The 21,299-nt window shown below is 37.0% G+C and overlaps 1 protein-coding gene across 6 annotated transcripts in view; it reads right to left on the bottom strand.

The window, feature by feature from the left end:
* Positions 1–21,299, bottom strand: part of EXOC4 (exocyst complex component 4) — a 758,598-nt gene that overhangs the window by 697,858 nt on the left and 39,441 nt on the right. For all 6 annotated transcript variants that reach the window (XR_011539582.1, XM_070617731.1, XM_070617732.1 and 3 more), the window contains exons 4-5: positions 8,484–8,668; positions 1,043–1,152 (exon numbers count right to left, since the gene is read on the bottom strand). Coding sequence is in view for 5 of the 6 variants with exons in the window: in XM_070617731.1 (XP_070473832.1) it covers positions 1,043–1,152; positions 8,484–8,668 (295 nt within the window). In the remaining variant the exon portion in view is untranslated. The remainder of the gene's footprint in view (positions 1–1,042; positions 1,153–8,483; positions 8,669–21,299) is intronic.

The raw sequence follows: 21,299 nt of genomic DNA, 5'->3' as shown, positions 1-21,299 counted from the left end.
AGCAACAATATATTGTTAGGCTCTCAAAAGAAACACTTCCAATTAGTTACATAAAATGTATAGACTGACTCCAAATTATTTTTCTATCTTTTCATTATTTCAAGCTCTGCAGGACTACAGAACTAGTAAGAACTATAAGAACTAATTTTTATCTGAAAAGCCAATGATAATCAACATTACTATTTCTTTAAAAGGCATTGAGGATTTTGGCTGTCACACGAAGGCACCTGCAGGGCCTCCCACAAAGACATCCAGTTCCCTTCTCCCCAACCCAAAGCTACAAGGCAGAGCAGCTCTTCGCAGAGCCCCAGAAGTTCTCTGAGCCCAGATGAGTCGAGCCCTCTGAAAAGGCAGGTCTGAGCCATTCCAGAAGAAATCCCCTAAATCATTGCATCCGTATTCAAAGTACATCCTCCCTCACTCAACTTTAAATATAGGCCAAAATGACTCTCCTTTGTCTTATGCAACAGGATATTAGGTAGCCCAAGAAGAAATGTGATTACTTTGTAGATATGTCCTCAAAGTACGTTCTGCATGTGTATGTATTTGTGTGTGTGTACACGCGTGTGCAGGCATATACTGGACATGTAGAGGCCACTGGAAGATACAAGTAATCAGGATATAGAACAGAGGCCATACACTCAAAAGCTCTCAAAGACCAGACAGGGAATGTAATATTTGAAGCAGCTGGGTAAAAGCTACCAGGAGCAATAGAGGTTATGGCAAAAAAGAAAATACACTATCAAAAAGCATTCAAATTCAACTTTAGAGAAACAAACAGTGCTGGTCAAATAAAACACATCATCTATAGCTGGAGTCAGCAGGCAGGCCAGACTCAGCTGCCAGTCTTCAACCTTGATAATGCAACAGGCCCAACCAATCATCTTCTATCTTATTTCCTCTGAGGGTGGCAAAGGGTCATCACAGGCTCCAGGCACCAACCTCAGGACCTCACTCCCCCGACCCGACAGGCTCCCTGGGGCTTTTCCTAGGAACAATAGAAACTAAAAAGCAGTTAGTGGCTGAAGATTTAAATACTTACCACTGGAGCTTCCAGGAGTAGAATACTGCGAGGTTTCAAGGAATTTTCGAGGAGTAGGAAGGTTTGTAACATCAATCAGAGGAACAGGAGAAGCATCTTTCACAAGGGAACTGAAGGGGAAAAGTAGCAGCAGTTATTTACCACTTACTCCAAAACCAACCTAAGTCCCACTACATGCCTGGCCCTTATTACTTTCGTTTTGCCTTGAGCCCTCATTACACCGTGACTTCAAATATCTCCCAAGTATATTTCCAGTAAAGTGGTGATTGTTGCAATATATAAAGATGTATTCTAAAGGTCCCATGTATTTAAATTTTTGTCTTTTCATTTCAATGCTGGATTTAAAAAAATTAGTGTAAGTATGTTCTGGATCATCTGAATGACCATCTTATAATGAAATTATGCCATGCAATTTCAATACCCTCCTTTATTTCTATATTAAAATTAATTTATCAGCAAAGAAAGGTCAAATGGCACATCATAACTGAATGAAGGTTTAACAATGGTTAGCCTAATTTAACTTGTGTTTTTCAAGTTGGAGTTTTTTGACATATTCTGGGAGTTCATTACATTTAATTTTCTTTAAAAGGGGTTCATAAATTTCATAAAGTTGAGAAACACTACAATAAAAGATGATTTAAGGAATCTTAAACAGGTTAATTCAGTATTTCGTTACCCATTTCAGCTTTTCCAAAAAGGCCTTGCCCCTCATAATGATTAACTTGAGAGTTTTCAAAATAATTTTAAATAACACAAAGATTATAAAAAAACAATTAAATTTTCAAGTTAATTCTCATTTACAGGCATCTGTTAAATGTAAGAATATAGGCAATGCCAAGGCGAGTTAACACCTGAGCCCTACCCTCAAGAAAGTGAATCATCTAATCATATTGTATCTAAAACAGAAAAGCTTCTCTAAGTCCCAAGGGTAGAGAGGTCAAAACCATAGTTCTCACCTCTTTCCAGTTCCAATAAACATCAGTAGTCGTGGCCACCCATGGAAGTGATTCTCAAAGTGGGTTGTAAAGGAAGGGCAGGCAAAGGGGGAGCAGGGACAAGACCACACCTGCAGGAAGACTTTCTCCAAATGAGATTGAAGAACGTGTGTGATTTTGAACATCTGCCCCTCCACAGTAACATAACCCCATCTCCCTTCCACACCCCTTTTGGAACCAAAGTGCGAGGAATGTGTGTATTTTTAAACTAATAAAAAAAATAAACATAATCTTTCAGAAAACTTTGAAAAACAAACTTTAAGTTAAAGGGCAAAATTATCACTTAAGGTATTATTTTTATCTCATGCTGATGATGTGTGAGCGATTGTTCTAGGCTGTGAGAATAACTATGACCGTCATTAACTTCTCCCTTTTCACTTCTTATAGAGAAGGGGGAATCATTACACAAACAAGTCTTGAGCATCTGTTACGTGCTTGGCACTGCGCTCAGCGCTGAGGATCCAAATATGACTAAGATACGAGCTAAACAAAACGTAGCACATTTCCAATTGCTGGAATGACTTGCAGACTAATGTGAAACCTCAAGTGAAGTATAAGATATAAAAGTAACAGAAATAGCATTTACCAGGGACTGAACCAAGAATAGTTAGTTCCAATAACTCTTTTCCTCCAACATAAAGCTCTAAGTTCCTATTTGCCTAAACTATCTTAAGATAATCCAATGGTGCCTTCAAATCCACTGACTTGTCACAACAGTTTTCTAGTTATGAAATCAATTAGATCAGAGATCTATCCACTCATCTTTTACATACTGACTCCTGTTGTCTTCTCATTTTTTCCTCTCAGCTACCTCATCCTCTTTTACCTGTCTTTTACTCACAATTAGAAAACCAGCTCTACGCACCTCCCTAGCCTCTAGATACAAATGCCCAGAGAGACAAAGAATGGTCACCGATGTTTACAGTGCTGCTACTGAGTAAGTGAGAAAAAATTAATTTCAATTTTAAACGATAGTAAAAATAGTAAATTTTATAAATATTTCCATAATAAAAGTAGAGGAGTTATTTTTAAAGCACTGGTAAATGAAGGTATCAGCAGGAAAATTCAGGTGTACAGCTGGAATACTGCCTGCCAAGCCTACAAATGAGGGAGCACAGTTAGCGCATATGTGTGCGCACAGTAATATGTATATATATGTGAGTATAATACACACTTATATAAACACAGATGTGCACATGATTCACTTTAGGTTAAAACCTACAATTATTTTCTCAGTTTGAACCTCAAAATATATTTCAGTTAAATAAAGGGTGATAAACAGCTTGCCATTTTAACTTTGAAAAACATAACCTGCTGACTTTATTATCAGAGCCAGAAGGGCCCTCAAACTCCATCAATAAACTTTTAGAAAGTCAATTTACCGCAAAACTATTTTCATAGACTCATCTCTCTAAAATTTCCCCTTGGGCTTCAATTTTCTCCTTTGTGAACACTAAGCCAAAGGCAAGTAACTCTGGAAATGGCTTTTGGTTTTTCTCTTGTTCTTTTATGAAAAGAGTCTCAAGAGTTCAAGGGAAAGGAGGCACACCCACTCATTTAGTTACTGCAGACATTAAGCTCAAAAGAAGGGAGGTGCTACCAGAAAATATCACATTTAAGTAGGATGTACCTCAGTTTCCATTTCAGAAGAGGAAAAAAAGGCCTGTTCTCCCCATACCTCTGAGATGAAGTTGAGAAAGAATTATTATCCTTAAAGGGTTTTGAATCTCTCAGAGGAGGTATTATTGAAAAAATAAAATCAAAATTAGATTGTTCTTTCCAAATTTCTAATTAATATGAATGCTCTGAAATCTGCTTTATTTTGAAAGAAATATTGATAGAAGTTAGTTTTCTTTTCAAATACATATGATTACAAATTTTTCATGTATTCAGAATCATTCATTGCGGAGTTGAAAAAGACAACTCATGTCCATCAAATCCTTCCCAGTATGAGACAGTCCCCTAAAATTACTAATTGTGTATTGTGATTGAATGTGGTTTGCTGTTTAATAAGCATGTGGTGGCAGAGAGGAAAACTATAAAGCAAATTAAACTACACCAAAAACAACCACCTCTACTACCATAACCCCAAGGACTTTCTGGCTGTTAACCATCCATACAACTAGTAAAGATCTACTTCTAAATGTGTTTGATTTCAGTATTTCAAGTCATGAAAAGTTCGAGGGCGTTTTTTTTTTAAAGAAGAAGGCGTAAAAGTGCTAACAGCTTATTAAACATTTGCTTTTTAATTAGAATTTATTTCTGTTCCTTCACTTGCAATAAATATGTCCAACTATGTCCAAAATTTATAGCAGCAGCTCATTTGGATGATCTTACTGTCAAACTAAAACCTGACAGAGGTGAGTTGAACTTTAAGTTGTAAATCTGGTAACTGCCATAGTCTCCTCTATAACCCCAACAGCTGGCACAGTATGTATCAAAGAGCAAGTGCTCGCAAAAATTTGTTAAATCAAACTGAGCTGAGAAATATCTGTCAAAGATGATATGCCCTTAGTCAGAAAATTTAACTGAATAATGAAACAGGAATGGCTGGCATAGTAATTCTTATAGTTCTAAGATCTGCCTGAACATACAGAAAGAATAATGAATGATTCAGAGAGCGGAGAAGTCAAAAAGAGTCATGGTCTCAAATGCTAGACCAAGAGTGAAGACGTAATATGTACCAAATAAAGTGAAGCTAAAATCTAAGCAAAGAGGAAAAAACGAAAAAGAACTGAAAGATAAAAACAAAACAGACACATATAAAAAAGAAAAAAAAATTAAAGACAAAATAGTTACAGAGCAAATAATAAAATGGGATCAAGGTCACTCTGTACACACTCAAATACGGACACCAAAACCCATGGATGTGAAATTGACTCCTCCATGAGCTAGAGAGTATCCAAGGAAGCAAGGCCAAATCAAGTATTAACCCAGGATGCATGCAATAAGTAAAAGAATTAACTATTTTTTAGATAACTTCTTATTGATTTTATCTGACTATAAAGGTATTATAGGTTCTTTTGTGATAATATAAATAAAAATAACCTACTAATATAATTTTGATGTAATGCCCTCCAAAACATTTTACAGAAAGGAGTCTCCGTCTGTCCATCTATCTCTGCCCTCCCCTCACACACACATACATACATACCAGAAAAATGGACACATGCTCTTTTTTCAACATTCTTTGGATCATCCTGTATAGAACTCTAAATCCTAGTTTTTCCCTTCAACAGTAAACATTTTGACATTTCATTAAAAATAATTTTCAAAAGCATCATCAATCATTATATTATTCAAGTAATAATACAGGCCAATGATGAATGCATTCACAGTGCAGAGGGTATGAAGTAAGTCCTTCTTTCCTATTCCCAACCCCTCATTTCCATTTCCCATAGGTAATTCCTTTTATCAGTGTTTCACCATTATCCTTCCAGGAATTTTTTATACACATACAAATATTTATATCTATATATAAAAGCTACATATTTAAATATATATCCTTTCGATTCTTACACAAACAGGTTAATGCAGTATATCCTGTTTTTCAACTTGCTTTTTTGGGCCCAAGAATGCATCTTAAAAATCTTTCCCTATCACCACAAAGAGATCTTTCTCATAGATTTTAAGGTCTAGTATTACATGGCATAGATATACCATAATTCACTGAACCATACTCCTCTTGATGAACTTTGAAGTTATGTATTTAGTTGGGAATAGAGCCACCAGGAACAAAATAAAGGTTGTCATTAAAAATGAAGAAGAGGAGAATGGATATTGGGTGGGTAAAGGACTATCTCTGTCACAGCAGATAACGCAATTTTTTTTTTTTTTAAATTGGCACCTGAGCTAACAACTGTTGCCAATCTTTTTTTTTTTTTTTTTCTGCTTTATCTCCCCAAACCACCCCATACACAGTCGTATATCTTAGTTGTGGGTCCTTCTAGTTGTGGCATGTGGGACGCCGCCTCAACGTGGCCTGACGAGCAGTGCCATGTCCGCGCCCAGGATCCGAACCCTGGGCCGCCACAGCGGAGCACGCAAACTTAACCACTCAGCCACAGGGCCGGCCCCAGATAATGTAATTTTTCATAACATAAATTTTCTTCCTCCCTGTTCTTAGAGAATTTGTTTTTGAAATTCATAAAAATTTCCTGATCACCTCTGAGAGTAAGTTTTTTTTTAATTAATTTTACCTTGAATCATTTTAATTTGCAGACCAAGGTCTTCTTTTCTGTTTAAGTAGGTTTCTTTATTTACACTATAATTATTGCTTCTGTTCCCCTTTGTATTAGTTTGCTACGGCTGCCATAACACAGTACCATAGACTCAGTGGCTTAAACAACAAGTTTATTTCCTCACAGTTCTGGAGGCTAGATATCCAAGATCAAGCTATTGGCAGGGCTGATTTCTTCTGAGGCCTCTCTCCTTCGCTTGTAGATGGCCATCCTATCACTATCTCTTCACACAGTCTTTCCTCTGTCGGGGGCTGTCAAAACTTCTTCTTTTTATATAGACACCAGTCTTATTGGATTTGGGCCCCTCTAATGACCTCTTTTTAACTTATTTAATTCTTCAAAAGACCCTATCTCCAAACATAGTCATATTCTGAGGTACTGGGAGTCAGGACTTCAATATATCGGGGACACAATTCAGCCCATAAACTATGATTTTAATGTCATTCTGTGGAATACCTAAAATCATTGGATTGATCACTATTGTCCATCTTTCATATCTCCTATCGTTTTTTCATCATCTTGTCTTTTTCCTCTTCTTGACAAGAAAATTTATCCCTCCACATCACTGATTCAATTCTTCTAATACTTCAAACAAAGACTTAAATTTCCCTACTTTATTTTGGTTTTCCTTAATTTGGTTCAGCATATGCTTGCTGAAAATCTCAGTAATGTTCAATAATAAGCACATATTTTGGTAGTTGGCTGATCCAGACTAGGCAGCTCAGCTGATCTTGGCTTGGTTCCACATGTCTCTCATCCTCCTCCTCCTGGGACCAACACCATCATGGCAACGGCAGAGGCATGAGAAGCCATGCCCATGGGCATAAGCACTTTTCAAGACCCTCCTTGTGTCACATGTGCTAATGATGGGCAAAGCAAGAGCACAAAAATCAACATACTTCTCCCACTAAAGTAGAGGGGGATGGAGTGATCATTTTCAACAATACTCTAACCTACTTCTACCTATATCATCTTGCATCTTTTGAGAAACCTCAAGCTTTAGTCTCCTAAATTTTTCTTGTTTTGCTTTACAAAATTTTCTTTCATATAAATGCTCTTCCCTGAGACCTCAAGGTAATTCTCACTTTCCCTTATGCTAAAAGATATTTTCACAGGACCCAGAGTGATTTTTTTTTTAATCCTTGCATGGGAACAAATCTATTCGGACCTTTTCATTTACCATCAGACACTGTGGAAGGAATCTCCTTAGCACTGCCCTCACCGACCACTTTACTCTCTGCTTAGGTACTGAGAGCTATTCTATTCAGATCCAGTCTTGAAGTGAAGTCTCAGGTACATGACCCTTAGCTCAATTTGCGTGCCTGGCAGAAGTTTGCCTAGTGCCCATCTGCAGAAAAGAGATAGAAACTCCTCTTTCTCTGTCAGAGTCACTGACTAAACTGAAGCATCACACACAAAGTTGGCAATTTTTGTTTGAACGAGATAGGACTTGAAAGACTTCATTCCCAGCATACACTGCTTCCAGTGCTCCTCTTGTCTATAGCTAGATAAAAAATATGAAGACATGTACTTCAGTAGATAGTGCTAAACTCTGAAAAGATGTTACGGCTATGTTAAAGGAATGTTGGAAGGACACATAACATGCACAGCTATCAGATACATGTTAATAACTGCAATGTTCTACTGTCTTAAGATCTATCTTACTCTCTACCAAGTCTACACTAACCTAATGAATTTCTTGAGTCCACCCAGGCCCTTAAATATAGGACTACACTACAACCAGCCCAGGGATAAAAGAAAAGTGTTCTCTCCTGAACTATTCCAGAAAGAGAGTTATCTAAAGCTGAACACAACCCTAAGAAACAAAGAATCTTATAACTTCAGTTTATACATTTATATTTCTTAATTAGACTGACTTCACTGTCCAAGGATTTTTTTCACTTCCTTCTGAGCTATACCAGAGTATTGCTGATATAGGATATTAAAGGCCCACAGTAAATGTTCCTTATGTATCTGTACATAAGAGGACCATAATAAATGTAAAATGAAAGAATGAACAAACTTTGAATGTCAGCCTTTTAGAACATGGAGTATTTACTATTATAAAACCATCTTATAGTTTCAGAGACAGTAAGTTAAAAAGAAAAGTAAGAAAAAACTACAACAATATTCTGGGAAAGAAAGAATTTTCCTTACATACTACATTGCCACAAAGCACTGTAGCAAAGAGCCTCTGTAACCGACCTCATCCCCCCTTTGTCCTTGCTGCGCTGCGTAACTCGGCTCGTAGACTTGATGTACAGGTGTCGGTGCAGTTCGTCTATGAGAACCAAGTGGAGGTTCATCTTCTTGCTGTGAAGCTCCAACCTAAGGTCACTCAGTCCTTCCACTTGAAGCAGGGGACCCTCCAAAGACTCAACTGCTGACACCTGAAAAGGGGGAAAAAAGAAAGACAATTAAGCATGATAACTAAATAATCCAGCAATATTAGAAATAAGAAAGACTTTTTTAAAAGGTACTGTAGGGGAAGGCAAAAGGGGTAAAGGGGCATATATGTCTGGTGACAGATGGAAACTAGACTTTTGGTGGTGAACACAATGCAGTCTATACAGAAGCCGAAATATAATGATATACGCTGGAAATTTACACAGTTATAAACCAATGTGACCTAAATAAAATATTTTTAAAAGCCAGATAGAAATAAACAATTTTTTAAAAGTTGCTGTCTGTCAAAAGGGAGTTATGAGAACCTTATCAGCACACATCACCCTCTGCAGAGTATAATGTGGATAGGCCTAGTTCTGCCCTTGAGGGGTTTAACATCTGAGACAGAATTCCGAAGACGATAATTTGAGAAAGATAAACCTGAAGGCATGTAAAGCACCACCACAAAGCTGTACGTACTATTTATTCCCACACACATTGCCTATCTATGGACACATGTAACATGATCTTCCCAATTAAATGATATCATTCATATTTTCACAAGAACTCCATGTAATAATGGCTTAAAGAAACTTTTAGTCAAGGCTAGCCTTTTAAGATTAAGACTAAATAAAAAAGCACCATAAATTTTTTAATAAGTGCTTCTCACAATGGTCATGAGTTAGAGCTTAGTTAGCTTAAGTCTACATCTGTGTCTATATAGTCAGTCTCTCTCTCGCTCTCTTGTATACAGACACACGCACAAGTAAATGCAATTTTTACATGAATGCTCCAAGCAGACGATAGCAGCCATCCCCTCTCCTTGGCCTGATCCATTGTGACAGAAGAAAAGGGATCTGAATGGTGAACAGAAGAACAACTATGGAAAGGGAGACACTCCCGGTGTATAGTGCAACTGGGGAGTTTTTAAGACGAAAACGATTGGACGAATAAAATTGGTGTAGGAATGCCTACAACAAATGGAGAAGATGAGGGGCTCAGGGAACCTGGAGCAACTCACTCTGAAATCAAAGTGATAACTGTAAAGAAAAAAAAAAGACAGCACAGGTGATATCCCATTTATCCATGTATATAAAATTCTATATATGTCTTTCTATATGTATAAGGATTTTGTATATTTTGGAAGAAAAAAACTTGAAGTGAAGAGTATTCTCTAGGTACTAGTCCTTGGGGAAAAACAATAGGGGGGAGAGAGAAACACAAAGAATGCAAAATATATATACAATAATAATAAAGATGACTGTAAGCTGAACTCAGAGGGAAAAGAGCACTACCACGCTCCCTAAAAGAATTAATGTGCTATGAGTATTACCTGCTTAGGTTATACTTCTAAATACTCCAAATATGTACAGATGAAGGCAATAACTAATACTACTTCAGGGTAAAAACATTAAATGTAATTATGGATATAAACATGCTCCTAAAAAATAAAGCATTTATACAAAAGCAATAGATAATGAAAGGCATGAAACATACCAGCAATCAAAAATGCTGATCACAGATCTACACCAGTATAAGGTTGTGGACAGTGAAATAAAGAGAGCTTGGCGGCTGTCAAATACAAACTGGCCTGAGATGGGGAGGAAAACGCAATGGCTTACCCACAAACATCACTTGTTTCATGATATGCTATAATCAAATGTCAGGAGCAAATAAGTTTCCTTAAGTTAGCCAAGAAAGAATCAAAGAATGAAAGAGTGACAACCCCTGGGCCAGTTCTGCCCTCCGAAGCCTGCCAGTTCATTTTTACGCTGAGTGGCAACTGCCCCTGCTACAAGAGCCGCTGGGCCCCATACAAGCTGCCAGCAATTCCAAATGGAAAGGCAGTCTCACAAAATGACCAAAGTGTCCCCCAGGATGAAAAACAACAACAAATTCATTTACACTTATGCTCTAAAATGGATTTTAACTCGGGTCTCTAGCAGAGAAAGGAGGATGCATTAACCTTTAGTGACACTGAGATTCAGAAAATGAAAAATAATTTGGTAAACCACTGGCCCATCCTGTAGTCTTATCCCTTACGATAATTAAATGCAGCTGAGATGTTTATGCTTAAAAACCACCCACTGCACATCCACACTCGATTTGTTTATAGGAATTTGCATGAAGATTTTTAACCCAAACGGCTCATGTTCCAAACACAAAATTATATGACAATGTCAACTTTCAAAGCCACTCAATTAAATTTTTTAAAATATAGGTAAAGCACTTGGCAGTGCCTGGCACAGAGTGAGTGCTCACTGAAATTATTTTTAACAGAACCTATTTATTCTGTGAATAAGGAAACCTTGGAGGATGTTCCCAACATGTTTTAATGCAGCAAATTTTCAGTAAAGTGCTGTTCCCTCATAGAACCATTATAAGCATTTAGATGACAAACTTTCTGAATATCTTTTCTAGACCCAAAGTACAAGTACATTTAACATATATATAATCCTGGGTAGTCTTAGAACTTCACAGATTTGAAAACCTTACCACAAAGAGAACAGAGAATAGCCTATTTCCATATGAAATACAGCACTTTATTTTCCGGCCTTCACTTTCTAAAAGACTATTTATAAAGTTATAACTATGGAAGCCAGGCAAGGTCATCGTCTTCCCCTACTCTAACCTTACTAAGTGGTACTCAAACCAATTTGAAGAAAATAATTGTCAATTCAACATTTGATCTGGTTTAAAGTAGCTTGTACCACAAAGTTTACACATAAGGAAAACTTGGTGAGGCAGCAAACAGCCAACCCAACCCACCATCACTGATGGTCAGTTCTGTTGTACTGTGGGGTCTGGTTTGCAGGCATTTACTAACATCAAAGCTTTCCTAGCAGCAAAATCATTAAATATCCACCTACATTTAGAAATGATAGCATACATTTATCAGTAGCATAACTACAGATAAAAATACAACTAAAGAGATTTTTTTAACATATGAGAAGAGGTCATTTTATACATTATCCCACTGTTTTCCAAATTTAATGACTACAGAGCACTTTTTAAAATACTGATGAAGCATCAACAGGAATTCAAGAGATCCAGTTGGATTAAAGTAGATAGCAACAAAATGGTCTCACAGATTAGTTGCTATGAGAAATTACCAAAATTAGGTTCATAAGTGTGACACACAATGAATAATGTCGCAAAAATATAGATAGGACAAGACACAGCAGATGAAAGATCAAATAGACAACATACAATGAAACAGTTCATTGGTAAATACCATCTTCGCATCTACTCACAGACGGAATACCATGCACTCATGCCCCAAATGATCTATGGCCTTCTAGAATTCTCAAGTATGCCACACTGTTTCTTAAAGGTAGATTACTACATAATGAGCCAACTAAATGTATTTGGAATTTTTCTTACACGTATTTTCAAACATAAATTTTGGGGGGAAAAGGATACTACTAGCTGGGAATCTTTTCACAGAATACTAATTACTAACAGAACATTCGTGTTCCACTCAACACAGTTTGAGACTGCCCATACAGATAACAGAAATCTGTTTTGGAGTTGAAAACAAATATTTCCTTTAGGATTACGAAAATAAGCCAATATTTACAAAACGTTTTAACATATGATGTTGAAGAGGATGGCATGTTTTGCTATTAGATATCTACTCACTTAGGAAAACAAAAATTCCAAAAATTGTTTCCATAACTTAAAAAAATAGGTTAAAAGGTACAGTTAACATGTACATAATCAAGAATTGCCTGGTATTTCAAAAAATTTTGCCTTGACTTGAGAGAGAGGTTTACAATAAAGGAAATCTTTGTACTTAGGAACTGCAGTACCCTTAAATTTTTTTCCCCAAATATCTATTTCTCAATTTCATTTTGGTTTTAATTAGTAAATTATTACCTCATAGTTAAGTGCTTGTCTTCTGCCAGTCTTAATCAAGGTGATTAAGTAAAAAGATCTAGTTTTGTGCTGTGACATGAACCAATGGAAATATTTTTGAGGAACACCAAAGTCAGCCATTCTAAACAGCTGCTTCTTTGAAGAAATGCTGGAAAAGAGAGTACCAATCTTTTTTATTTTTCTTTTTAGTTGGGTAGGTAAGATACACAAAGGTAAATGACATTAGTAACTGTTTCTAAATAGAACTAAGGTTCAAGCCAAAAAAGAAGAAAAACTTATAAGTAAACAAAAAACCAACCTGATAACTAAACCATCTGCTAGCTAATGAAAATGCTTATTTTGGCAACAACATTCCCTAAAGAAAGCAAATGTTTGCCACTGTTGAGTCTAAAATATTTCCTTCAAGTCTCATAATTACATGGCTCCAAAATGTTCTATCACTTTTCAATAGGTCAGTATGTCTCCCTTAAGGAAGCATTTTTCTAGTAAAAGAACATAACCATTCTGAAAATGTTGCCTTGGCCCAACTTACAGATGCAGTAAAAGATATGAAATTAGGCTATTCCAGAGAACTGATACCTTCCTCCTTCCTCTATGTATACAAGAAGACATAATTTAAACAAATTTTTTGAACAGTCTCAACTATTAAGAACACCTGAACAGTCTCAACTATTAAGAACACCAAAAACCTTTGGCTACAAACAACGAAAGAAACATGCCTTGGAACCCAAGATTTAGTTAGTGCCCAGGTCAATGGCCCACTGCCACCGGCCCACTGCCACCCTGCCGCTGAACTGCTGGAAGCAAACTGGTGGCTCAGGCCCAGCTCCTCAAGACAGAAGCCTCCACATTCAGGCTCAGGGAATCCCAAACAGGCACAAGAAGTCTCCCGCTGAATGCAGAATGACTCATGCCCACCTCTATGCGAGCAGGGAAGGCGCCTGTCACCAAGAATCCCAGATCATTTACTTACCAAACATTTCCATTTTGCTACACCATATTTCCCAAAGCAGACATTTTATTCCTTATCAGAAAGGAACTGGTATAAGACAAAGAAACCAACCTAAATGCAGCTCAAAAAAAAACCCCAAAAATACAAAAAAAAAAAAAACCCACACTATCTTTCACGTATTAATTTGAAATTTGAACCATATGAAACTATTGTTTTTATAAGTCAAAAACGATCAAATATTGGCTGTTTCTTATGGTTCAATCTAATAGTTTTAGGAGCACATCTGAAAGCTTCGATGCACCTAGGACATCATAGTGCTGTTTGTAGAACAATCTGGCCTTTATAGAACCCTGTGTATTAACTGCATCAGAGAAATTAGGAACAGTTTTACTAGCAGAATATAATAACATAATATGTGTATGTGATATAAAACCACAAGTATGTGACCCCCAAGGATTTTGTTCACAACAATCCTGTTAAACATAAACTTGATAATGTTATCCATTCAACTTGTGTTTACAGCATGACACCAGCCACCTCAAGGGACACAAGTAGAGATGATGGCTTAGACTGCTCTTCAGGCAAAAAAGGATGGGGGCTAGGGGGAGAGAGTGTGGGACATACAAGGGAGAATACAGGGAATCCACGCAAGGCTCAGGGCTATAGTGAAGGTTTGGAGGAGTCTTAGGGGATCCCTAGGAAAAACAGAATCTCTGATCCTAGTTTCAGCAGAGAAGACTAAGACATTTTTTGGCTCCCTACAGCTCAGCTTTGCCACTGACTGACGGCCTCAGGGCTATTGACAGTTTGGTATTTAAGACAGACTTCCAGAGAAAGCTGCATCACAGAGCAAAGCCAAGTGCCAGGAGCAAGAACACTTTCTTTTCCCTTAACTCCTCAGCCTGTAGCTAATCAACAGTGATCAAATCAGGCAATCAAAAATGCCCATTCTTAAAATCAGTTTGCTAACATAATATTGATCCAACCTATTCAGGTGCCCCTTATCCCTCAGGAAACCCAATACCTATAATGCAGACTCAGCATGCTCTCACCATTAAAAAAAGGATGCCGTCTACCTCCACTCTCCCTTCATTACTGCCAGGGTTATTGCATGTTTTTATTTAATAACCCTTCATCAGCTCAAATGAAGGGTTGTTATTAGTTGAGCTAACAGCCAAATGATAATGCTCCAGAGAGATATCAGTGCTTGTTGGTGCATTAACAGAGAGAGGAGAAGGGCTGAGGTCAAGCATGTGTCAATGTAAATGAGGCGATATTAGGTACTAAAGGCTTAATGCAATAGACTGCCTGGGAGATAATGGAATTTACAGGATAAAGCAAATGAGATGAAGTTATTGATAAGTGAAAGAAGGCGGGGGGCCTCTAAGATAAAGTGCTGTCAAAGAAAAGGCCTTTTACTTGTGAATTTCTTCTTTAAAGTATCTTCAAATCTATCTGAGAAAACAAAACTCAAAAGAGATCAAATGTGACTTCTAGCTTCATGCAAGAGCTCATCCCATTACTGCTGTTAAATACAGACTTGTTCTAAAACCATATCATTTTATTAAGCTATTCTTAAGCTTTCTTCAGGGTTCTCCTTTTTCTGTTTTTTTTTTTTTCGCTTTTTTCTTAAACATCAGGGCATTCTACTACAAAAAGTTCCCATAGTTTATTAAAGCATAAGTCATCTTTTTTTTTGCCTCTTGTAAAGTAGAAGCAGGTCTTCTAAGAGATTTCATCAACCCATTCCTCACAGAATGACAGTATCTGAGGAATGACATGCAAGAAGTTTCTATTTTAAAGGGCCTTTAAAGGTTGCAAACACTGAGGTCCCACCCCAATTTTACAGATAAAAAAAAGTAAAGCCCCAAAATATACCTTTTTTCTTAACATTTATTTTTCTTCCAAATTAGAAAAGTAATACATGCTCAGTCAAGAAGACTTGAAAAACCCCGGAAATCACAAAGGAAAATGATGATCCATATTCTCACTAATCAGGCATAATAATATTTTAACCTGACTCCTCCCAATCATTTTTCCAAAGTTTTTACAAAAATATTGTTATTTTTAAACATGCTTTTTTCACCTGGCAAGTACATTGGGGACATCTGCCCATTACTAAATATATGATTTTTAGTGTTTCCATACTAGTCCATAACATGAGTATTCCACAAATGATTTAAACCAATTCCCTAAACTTAATTGCTATTTTTTTTACTTTCATAAAACTGACTGTGATAATTATCCTTGTATACATATTTTTTAACACATAATAATTAAAATTCTTAATTCTTCCCTTAACATAACATTCTAGAGGCAGAAATCCAAGTCCAAAGTTACACACATATTTAGGGCTTATCCAAATTAAGAGCCTTATTTGTTTTAAATGGACTTAGCTCTGTTCACAATTACTTTCCTAATGAAATTAAACTATACCTAACACCTTATGAGAAAGATAAGAATTGTAATTGCTTATGGAAAAGTTCACCAAAAAATCCTTCTTTGTTCCTAATCTTATGATCCCTTCAATTCTCAGTTCCCATCAGTGTTCCATCAAGAGAGCATTAAAACCTACATTTCTACTCCAAAATACAAAAGAAGAGACCACTAGGAAAGACATTCTCAATTAACAAGTGTCCCAAAGTCCTTTACCTTTATCATCTTATTTGTTATTCTGGGACAAGAAAAAGTTACAGAACAACTCTCAAGAGCTGGCAAAGGAGGTCTCTGAAAATCACTTCACACTCACTCTTCAATCAAGACAATTTCCCCCACACTCTGCAAGAGCCCCAAATCCATCAGAAACGCTCAGCACTTACATAGCTCTCTACTAACATGAATGATTAAAATCCCACAAAGGAATGTGAGAAGAATATGGCTTTTTTCATTTTAAAAGCTAGGCAACCACAAGTAATTAGTATTGGACTGCATCTCAGAGAAAATAGACTTCTTTAACAAGCTCCTCCTATCTTGTCAAGCCAAGCGAAAGCTACTGATCAGCATTCTCAGACCATCATCAAGCTGCGATAGAGGGCTCCCATCAACAACATGGTTGTCACCTGCCGCAATTTACACATATAGAGGGTCCCCATCTGACCACAGACCACCAATCAAAACCTGTTCAGGCAAGTCCATATGCAAGGCTGAAACCAGAAATAGGATGAAAGATGTCAGCAAAGAACTTGCATACTATTTTTTACTTAGATCATTCCTTCTACAGACTGAAGTGTGTAAACACACGCTCAGGCACACATACACACAGTTAATATGATTAAAACAACATGTATGTATTAGTGATGGTAGCATCAAGACAGAAATGCTGCTTAATGTAAACAAGCCTGAGACTACTGCTTTTTCTTTTTACCTGGCACTGGATGATGATGATGATGATGATGTTGATACCTATGCCATATTAAATCTGCATAATGCTCTATATTTTACAAAGCACTTTACCCATATAAAATCTCACTTTTATTCTCACAACCATTCTATAATGCAGATAGAGTATTTGTATATCCATCTCTACAAAACAGGACCCTACTATAAAACAGGGAGAGAAAGTGATTTATTTGCCTAAGCTCACAGAACTGGTGAGTTGTTGGGTCAGGACTAGAATTAAGAACACCTGGCTTTTAAACCCATTTTGTTTGCACTATACCACACTGTACCCAGACACCACTTGTCAATAAATAAATTTGTGCCCCAGTTTCAGTCCATTAAGACCCGGCAATAAGTCATAGAAGAACGCACAGCAAAGATGCAGGAACCAGAGCAGCAAGATGACAGCTCTGAAGAGTTCCAAGTCAGCCTAAACCTGGAGAGCATCTAATTTAACCATTTAAACTCTTTTTGACCAAATAATCAGGCTATAAAATCAGAATAAAAGCCAAATACTCATCAGCTCTTTCCCAAAACTGCCAATAGAGGATGGCAACAAAGCAACTTTAGTTGAACAACATTTCTATGTAAATGTGAATATCATCATAGGATGTCTGTCCTACGCAAGTACTTGGTTTCTAACTACTTGGAACTGGTGTCAAATGAAGTCAAAGACAATTCGTTTTGCTCTATTTGCACAGCACAAGCTATACCCTACATCAGTGGTTCCAAATTGGTCTGCATGTTGGAATCACCTGGAGAACATCAAAACTCACCAAACCTGGTGTCCCACCTCCAGACATTTTGATTTACTCAGTGTGGGGTGTGACCTGGGCTTTAGAATTCTTGAAGGATCACCAAGGTGCAAACAAGTTTGGGAATCACTGCCCCAAAGCCAAGGGAGCCAACTGAAAACTGCTGAACTTTAAGAGGTTTAGTGTAAAAAAAAAACCTAGAATTTCTATCTGCTTTGAAAGGAAAAAGGCAAATGAAGAGCAGATAAAAGAGCAAAACAAAAGAGAATAACCCCATGCCTATCAAACAGCGTGCCTTTTAGAAAGCCCAGCCTTCAAAAATAAATATAAACAAAAAGGGCAGTGAGCAGCAAGAAAAAGAGTTACTACAAAGCCCTGTACTTTTACTTTTAGGAGAAAAATAAAGCTGCCACACTAAGACTACTCACGTAATTTTGGACACAAAAGCCATGTTTACGCATTCAGTAACTTTATTTTCAGCTTTCTCTAAATCTTTTGGAAAGGAGATCAGAGGTAGGTGTCTGAGGGAAGGAAGGGGTTCCAAATGCAGCTGGAAGCAGCCATAGCTGAGCACTCTATTTAAATAGCAAACCATTCTACCCCTCCCCCACCTCCAGCCCCAGTATTCCTGGTCCCCCTTGTTGTTGTACTGATTGTGGTATGAGGTACTGTTTATTTGTTAATCATCTTTCTCTCCCAACTAGCACGTAAGCTCTTTCAAGGTTAAGGCCACCTTCACAGATACATACACCAACAACAAAAATGACCAACAATGATATCATCACATTCGTCTATCAAAATATGTGCCAGATTCTTTCCTGTTAAATTATTAGTAGAGAATACCGGCATCGGTCTTTCAAATCAATATTTTACACTAGGAACAGATGGGCTTTAACGGTCGCTATTTCATTATTGATCACTGATATATTTTTTATCTGTTGTAGAGAAATCTATATGGAATATTGAAACGTTTTTGCAGGGTCACCGAACCACTTTCAAGTTAAGTCCAATAAATTCACTAGAATGTTCCACCTCCTCATATTTATAGAGTTTTCTCCTCAACACCATTCTCTAAGTCATGATGAGAAAGAAACCTTGTGAGATCTCAGAAACTTTAGAGCCAGATAAAAGAGATGTGCCTTTTGGCCCCTTTTTTCCTACTTGTACATTATTCATTTGATAAAAGATGCATGATCACCCCTTACATGCCCCAAAGGATGAGAAAATAAGAATTAGCCTATTTGCTAATGATATGATTTTACTGGCACAAATAAGAGCAACCTCACTGATCCACTGGTGCTGCCATCTAAGTACTGACAGAAAAAATATCTTAACATCAACTACACTAACACTAAAATCAAGATTTGTGATAAAGCACCTTCCAATAGTGAACTGGCTTATATCTAATTACAATACCCAGCAGACTTACACATTTAGTTACCAAAGTGCAGATTTTGCAAGAAGCTGATCTTGGATAGTTTACCAACAAATTACATTGCTTATAATTAGAAAGCCAACAGGTATCCTACAAACATTTACTTGATGTGGGCTGAGGAGGCATTTGATAGCACAGAACCTGAAATGTGTCCATGCCAAATCCCAAAAATATGGTATAGAACTTTGGGGTCTTGATCATCCACCTGTGCATGTGTTAGAGCAGACTAGACACGTTTTCTGAGAAAAATCCTCTGTCCACAAGAATTTCTTTGCCTGTATAAAATGAGGGCTAGCCTTTCGTTCAGACAGATGTCCATGTTGGGCAAGAAGAAAGGGAATCAAAAATGCTTAACCTAGCCAGCCCTACTTCAACCTTTTTATCAGCTCAAAGCAAGTCCACCTCTGACCAGTTTTTGAGATTATAACACGGGAGCAATCACCATATCCTTTCTTCAGTATCAGTAAAAATAACCAATTAACTATATATAATATTTCTAAGCCCTTATTATGTATAGTAGGCATACTTTACATACATAGCTTAATATCTCATTTAATCCTTTCAACAACCCCTGGGGATATATATTACACATTCTTAACTCCAACTTTCAGCAAAGTCAAATTAAATAATTAGCCCCAAGTCATCCAGCTGGTAAAAGTCAAAGCTTGGACTCAAGCACAGGTCCATCTGACCCACACTAAGACCCATGCTGACATTCAAACCTTGAATGTTGTCCAACAATCGCCAAGGATCTTGTAAACTGAAAATATTATACTTATTTTTATTACAGGATCTTAGAAAACTGTGGAATTAAATAGCTGCATTACTATCTTTATGCCAGACGTGGCCACATTTTCACCGTGTATGTGAAATAACTCCAGTATGCCATTCTCTCAGCAAAGCTCTCTGGGAAGAAGGCAGCTACATAAACATAAGTTATTATTATAATTATCATAATAATCCTTATCTGAGTATACAGCTATGGATTCTTTTTGAAAAGGTATATAAATAAAAACAGACAATATGATTAAGAGACATTCAAAATCTCTACAATCTCAGGAGGACTTAGAAATGAAAAAATTATTTTAGTCATAAGCCTCGCAACTGTCAGCTAACGTGCTCCAAAACGACTTGCACTGGCTGGGTTTCCACCGATTGAATGCAATTATGAATTGACTTCTATGGGTTGATAAATCACAACTTGTGTAAGTGGTTTTCAAAGCTCATCTGTGCAATTTTAGTTTGATACAAACTTCCACACAAATTTTCCTTAACAAAAAAAGTTCATAAAAATATTACCCATCATGAAATACCTTCCTGGATAGCTCATGCCACAGGGAAGAAGCTGTTATTCTTATATTAATAATTCTTCCCAGAATTAATCAGTCGTTGTACATTAGAACCAGCAGCTGGAGTGTTTTGAGTGATAATGAAACCTGTAACAAGGCATCTTCAGCCGTCTTTTCAAGACAATAAGGGAATTAAAATTTCAATTTAAATGCAGAGGTTTGAAACACGCTTCACTGGCAAAATTACTTCAATTAATGTGAGTGGAATACAAAGGACAGACTGCAGAAATGCGATGCAGCAACCAGAAATTATGTCATTAATGTGCTTGCATCCACCAGCACAATGACTGCAAAGGTCTCATTTAAACCATATGTATCACAAAGCTACAGGCTACAATATTAATCAAGACTCTGATTTCAATGTGACGGACACAGGCTTCTTGTTGGATCATTTTTAGCTTTTCATAAGCTAACAGCAGCTGTTTACCTTGAAGAAGGAAACAAAAGGCCATGCCTATTTGCAGACAGGCCCTGTCATGACAATTTAATTATTTTATGCAGTACTCAGGTTATCATATCAAAAGAAGAAATAAATATCCCATCTAGAAGCCACGTCTATAGCTATCAGACCAGTCTGATGGTGAAGTAGGAATCGCAGGAGCTGACAAGAGCCATGGGTCACCACTGATTTATTTACTCTGGATTTATTAACCTGAGTAGGGATTAATTTACTGGGCATCTGCACCTGCCTGAAAATGGAAATGCAAAATCTTTTGATAAACAAATGCAAGGAAATCAGAGGGTTTTGAAAGACTAGATTGCTTTGTCTTCACTTTCCTCTGATGTCTTTTTAGCAAAGCTTTCCATTTGAACTCTTGAGATGGCCTTAAGTAGATTTTACTTCTAACAGCACATAACCATAGGGAAAGAAAATGTGATCATTTTTTC

This window comes from Equus przewalskii, chromosome 4 (assembly GCF_037783145.1).
Source record: "Equus przewalskii isolate Varuska chromosome 4, EquPr2, whole genome shotgun sequence".
NCBI lineage: Eukaryota > Metazoa > Chordata > Mammalia > Perissodactyla > Equidae > Equus > Equus przewalskii.
The sequence above is the reverse complement of the archived record's forward strand: the minus strand, read 5'-3'. Positions and strand labels throughout refer to the sequence as shown.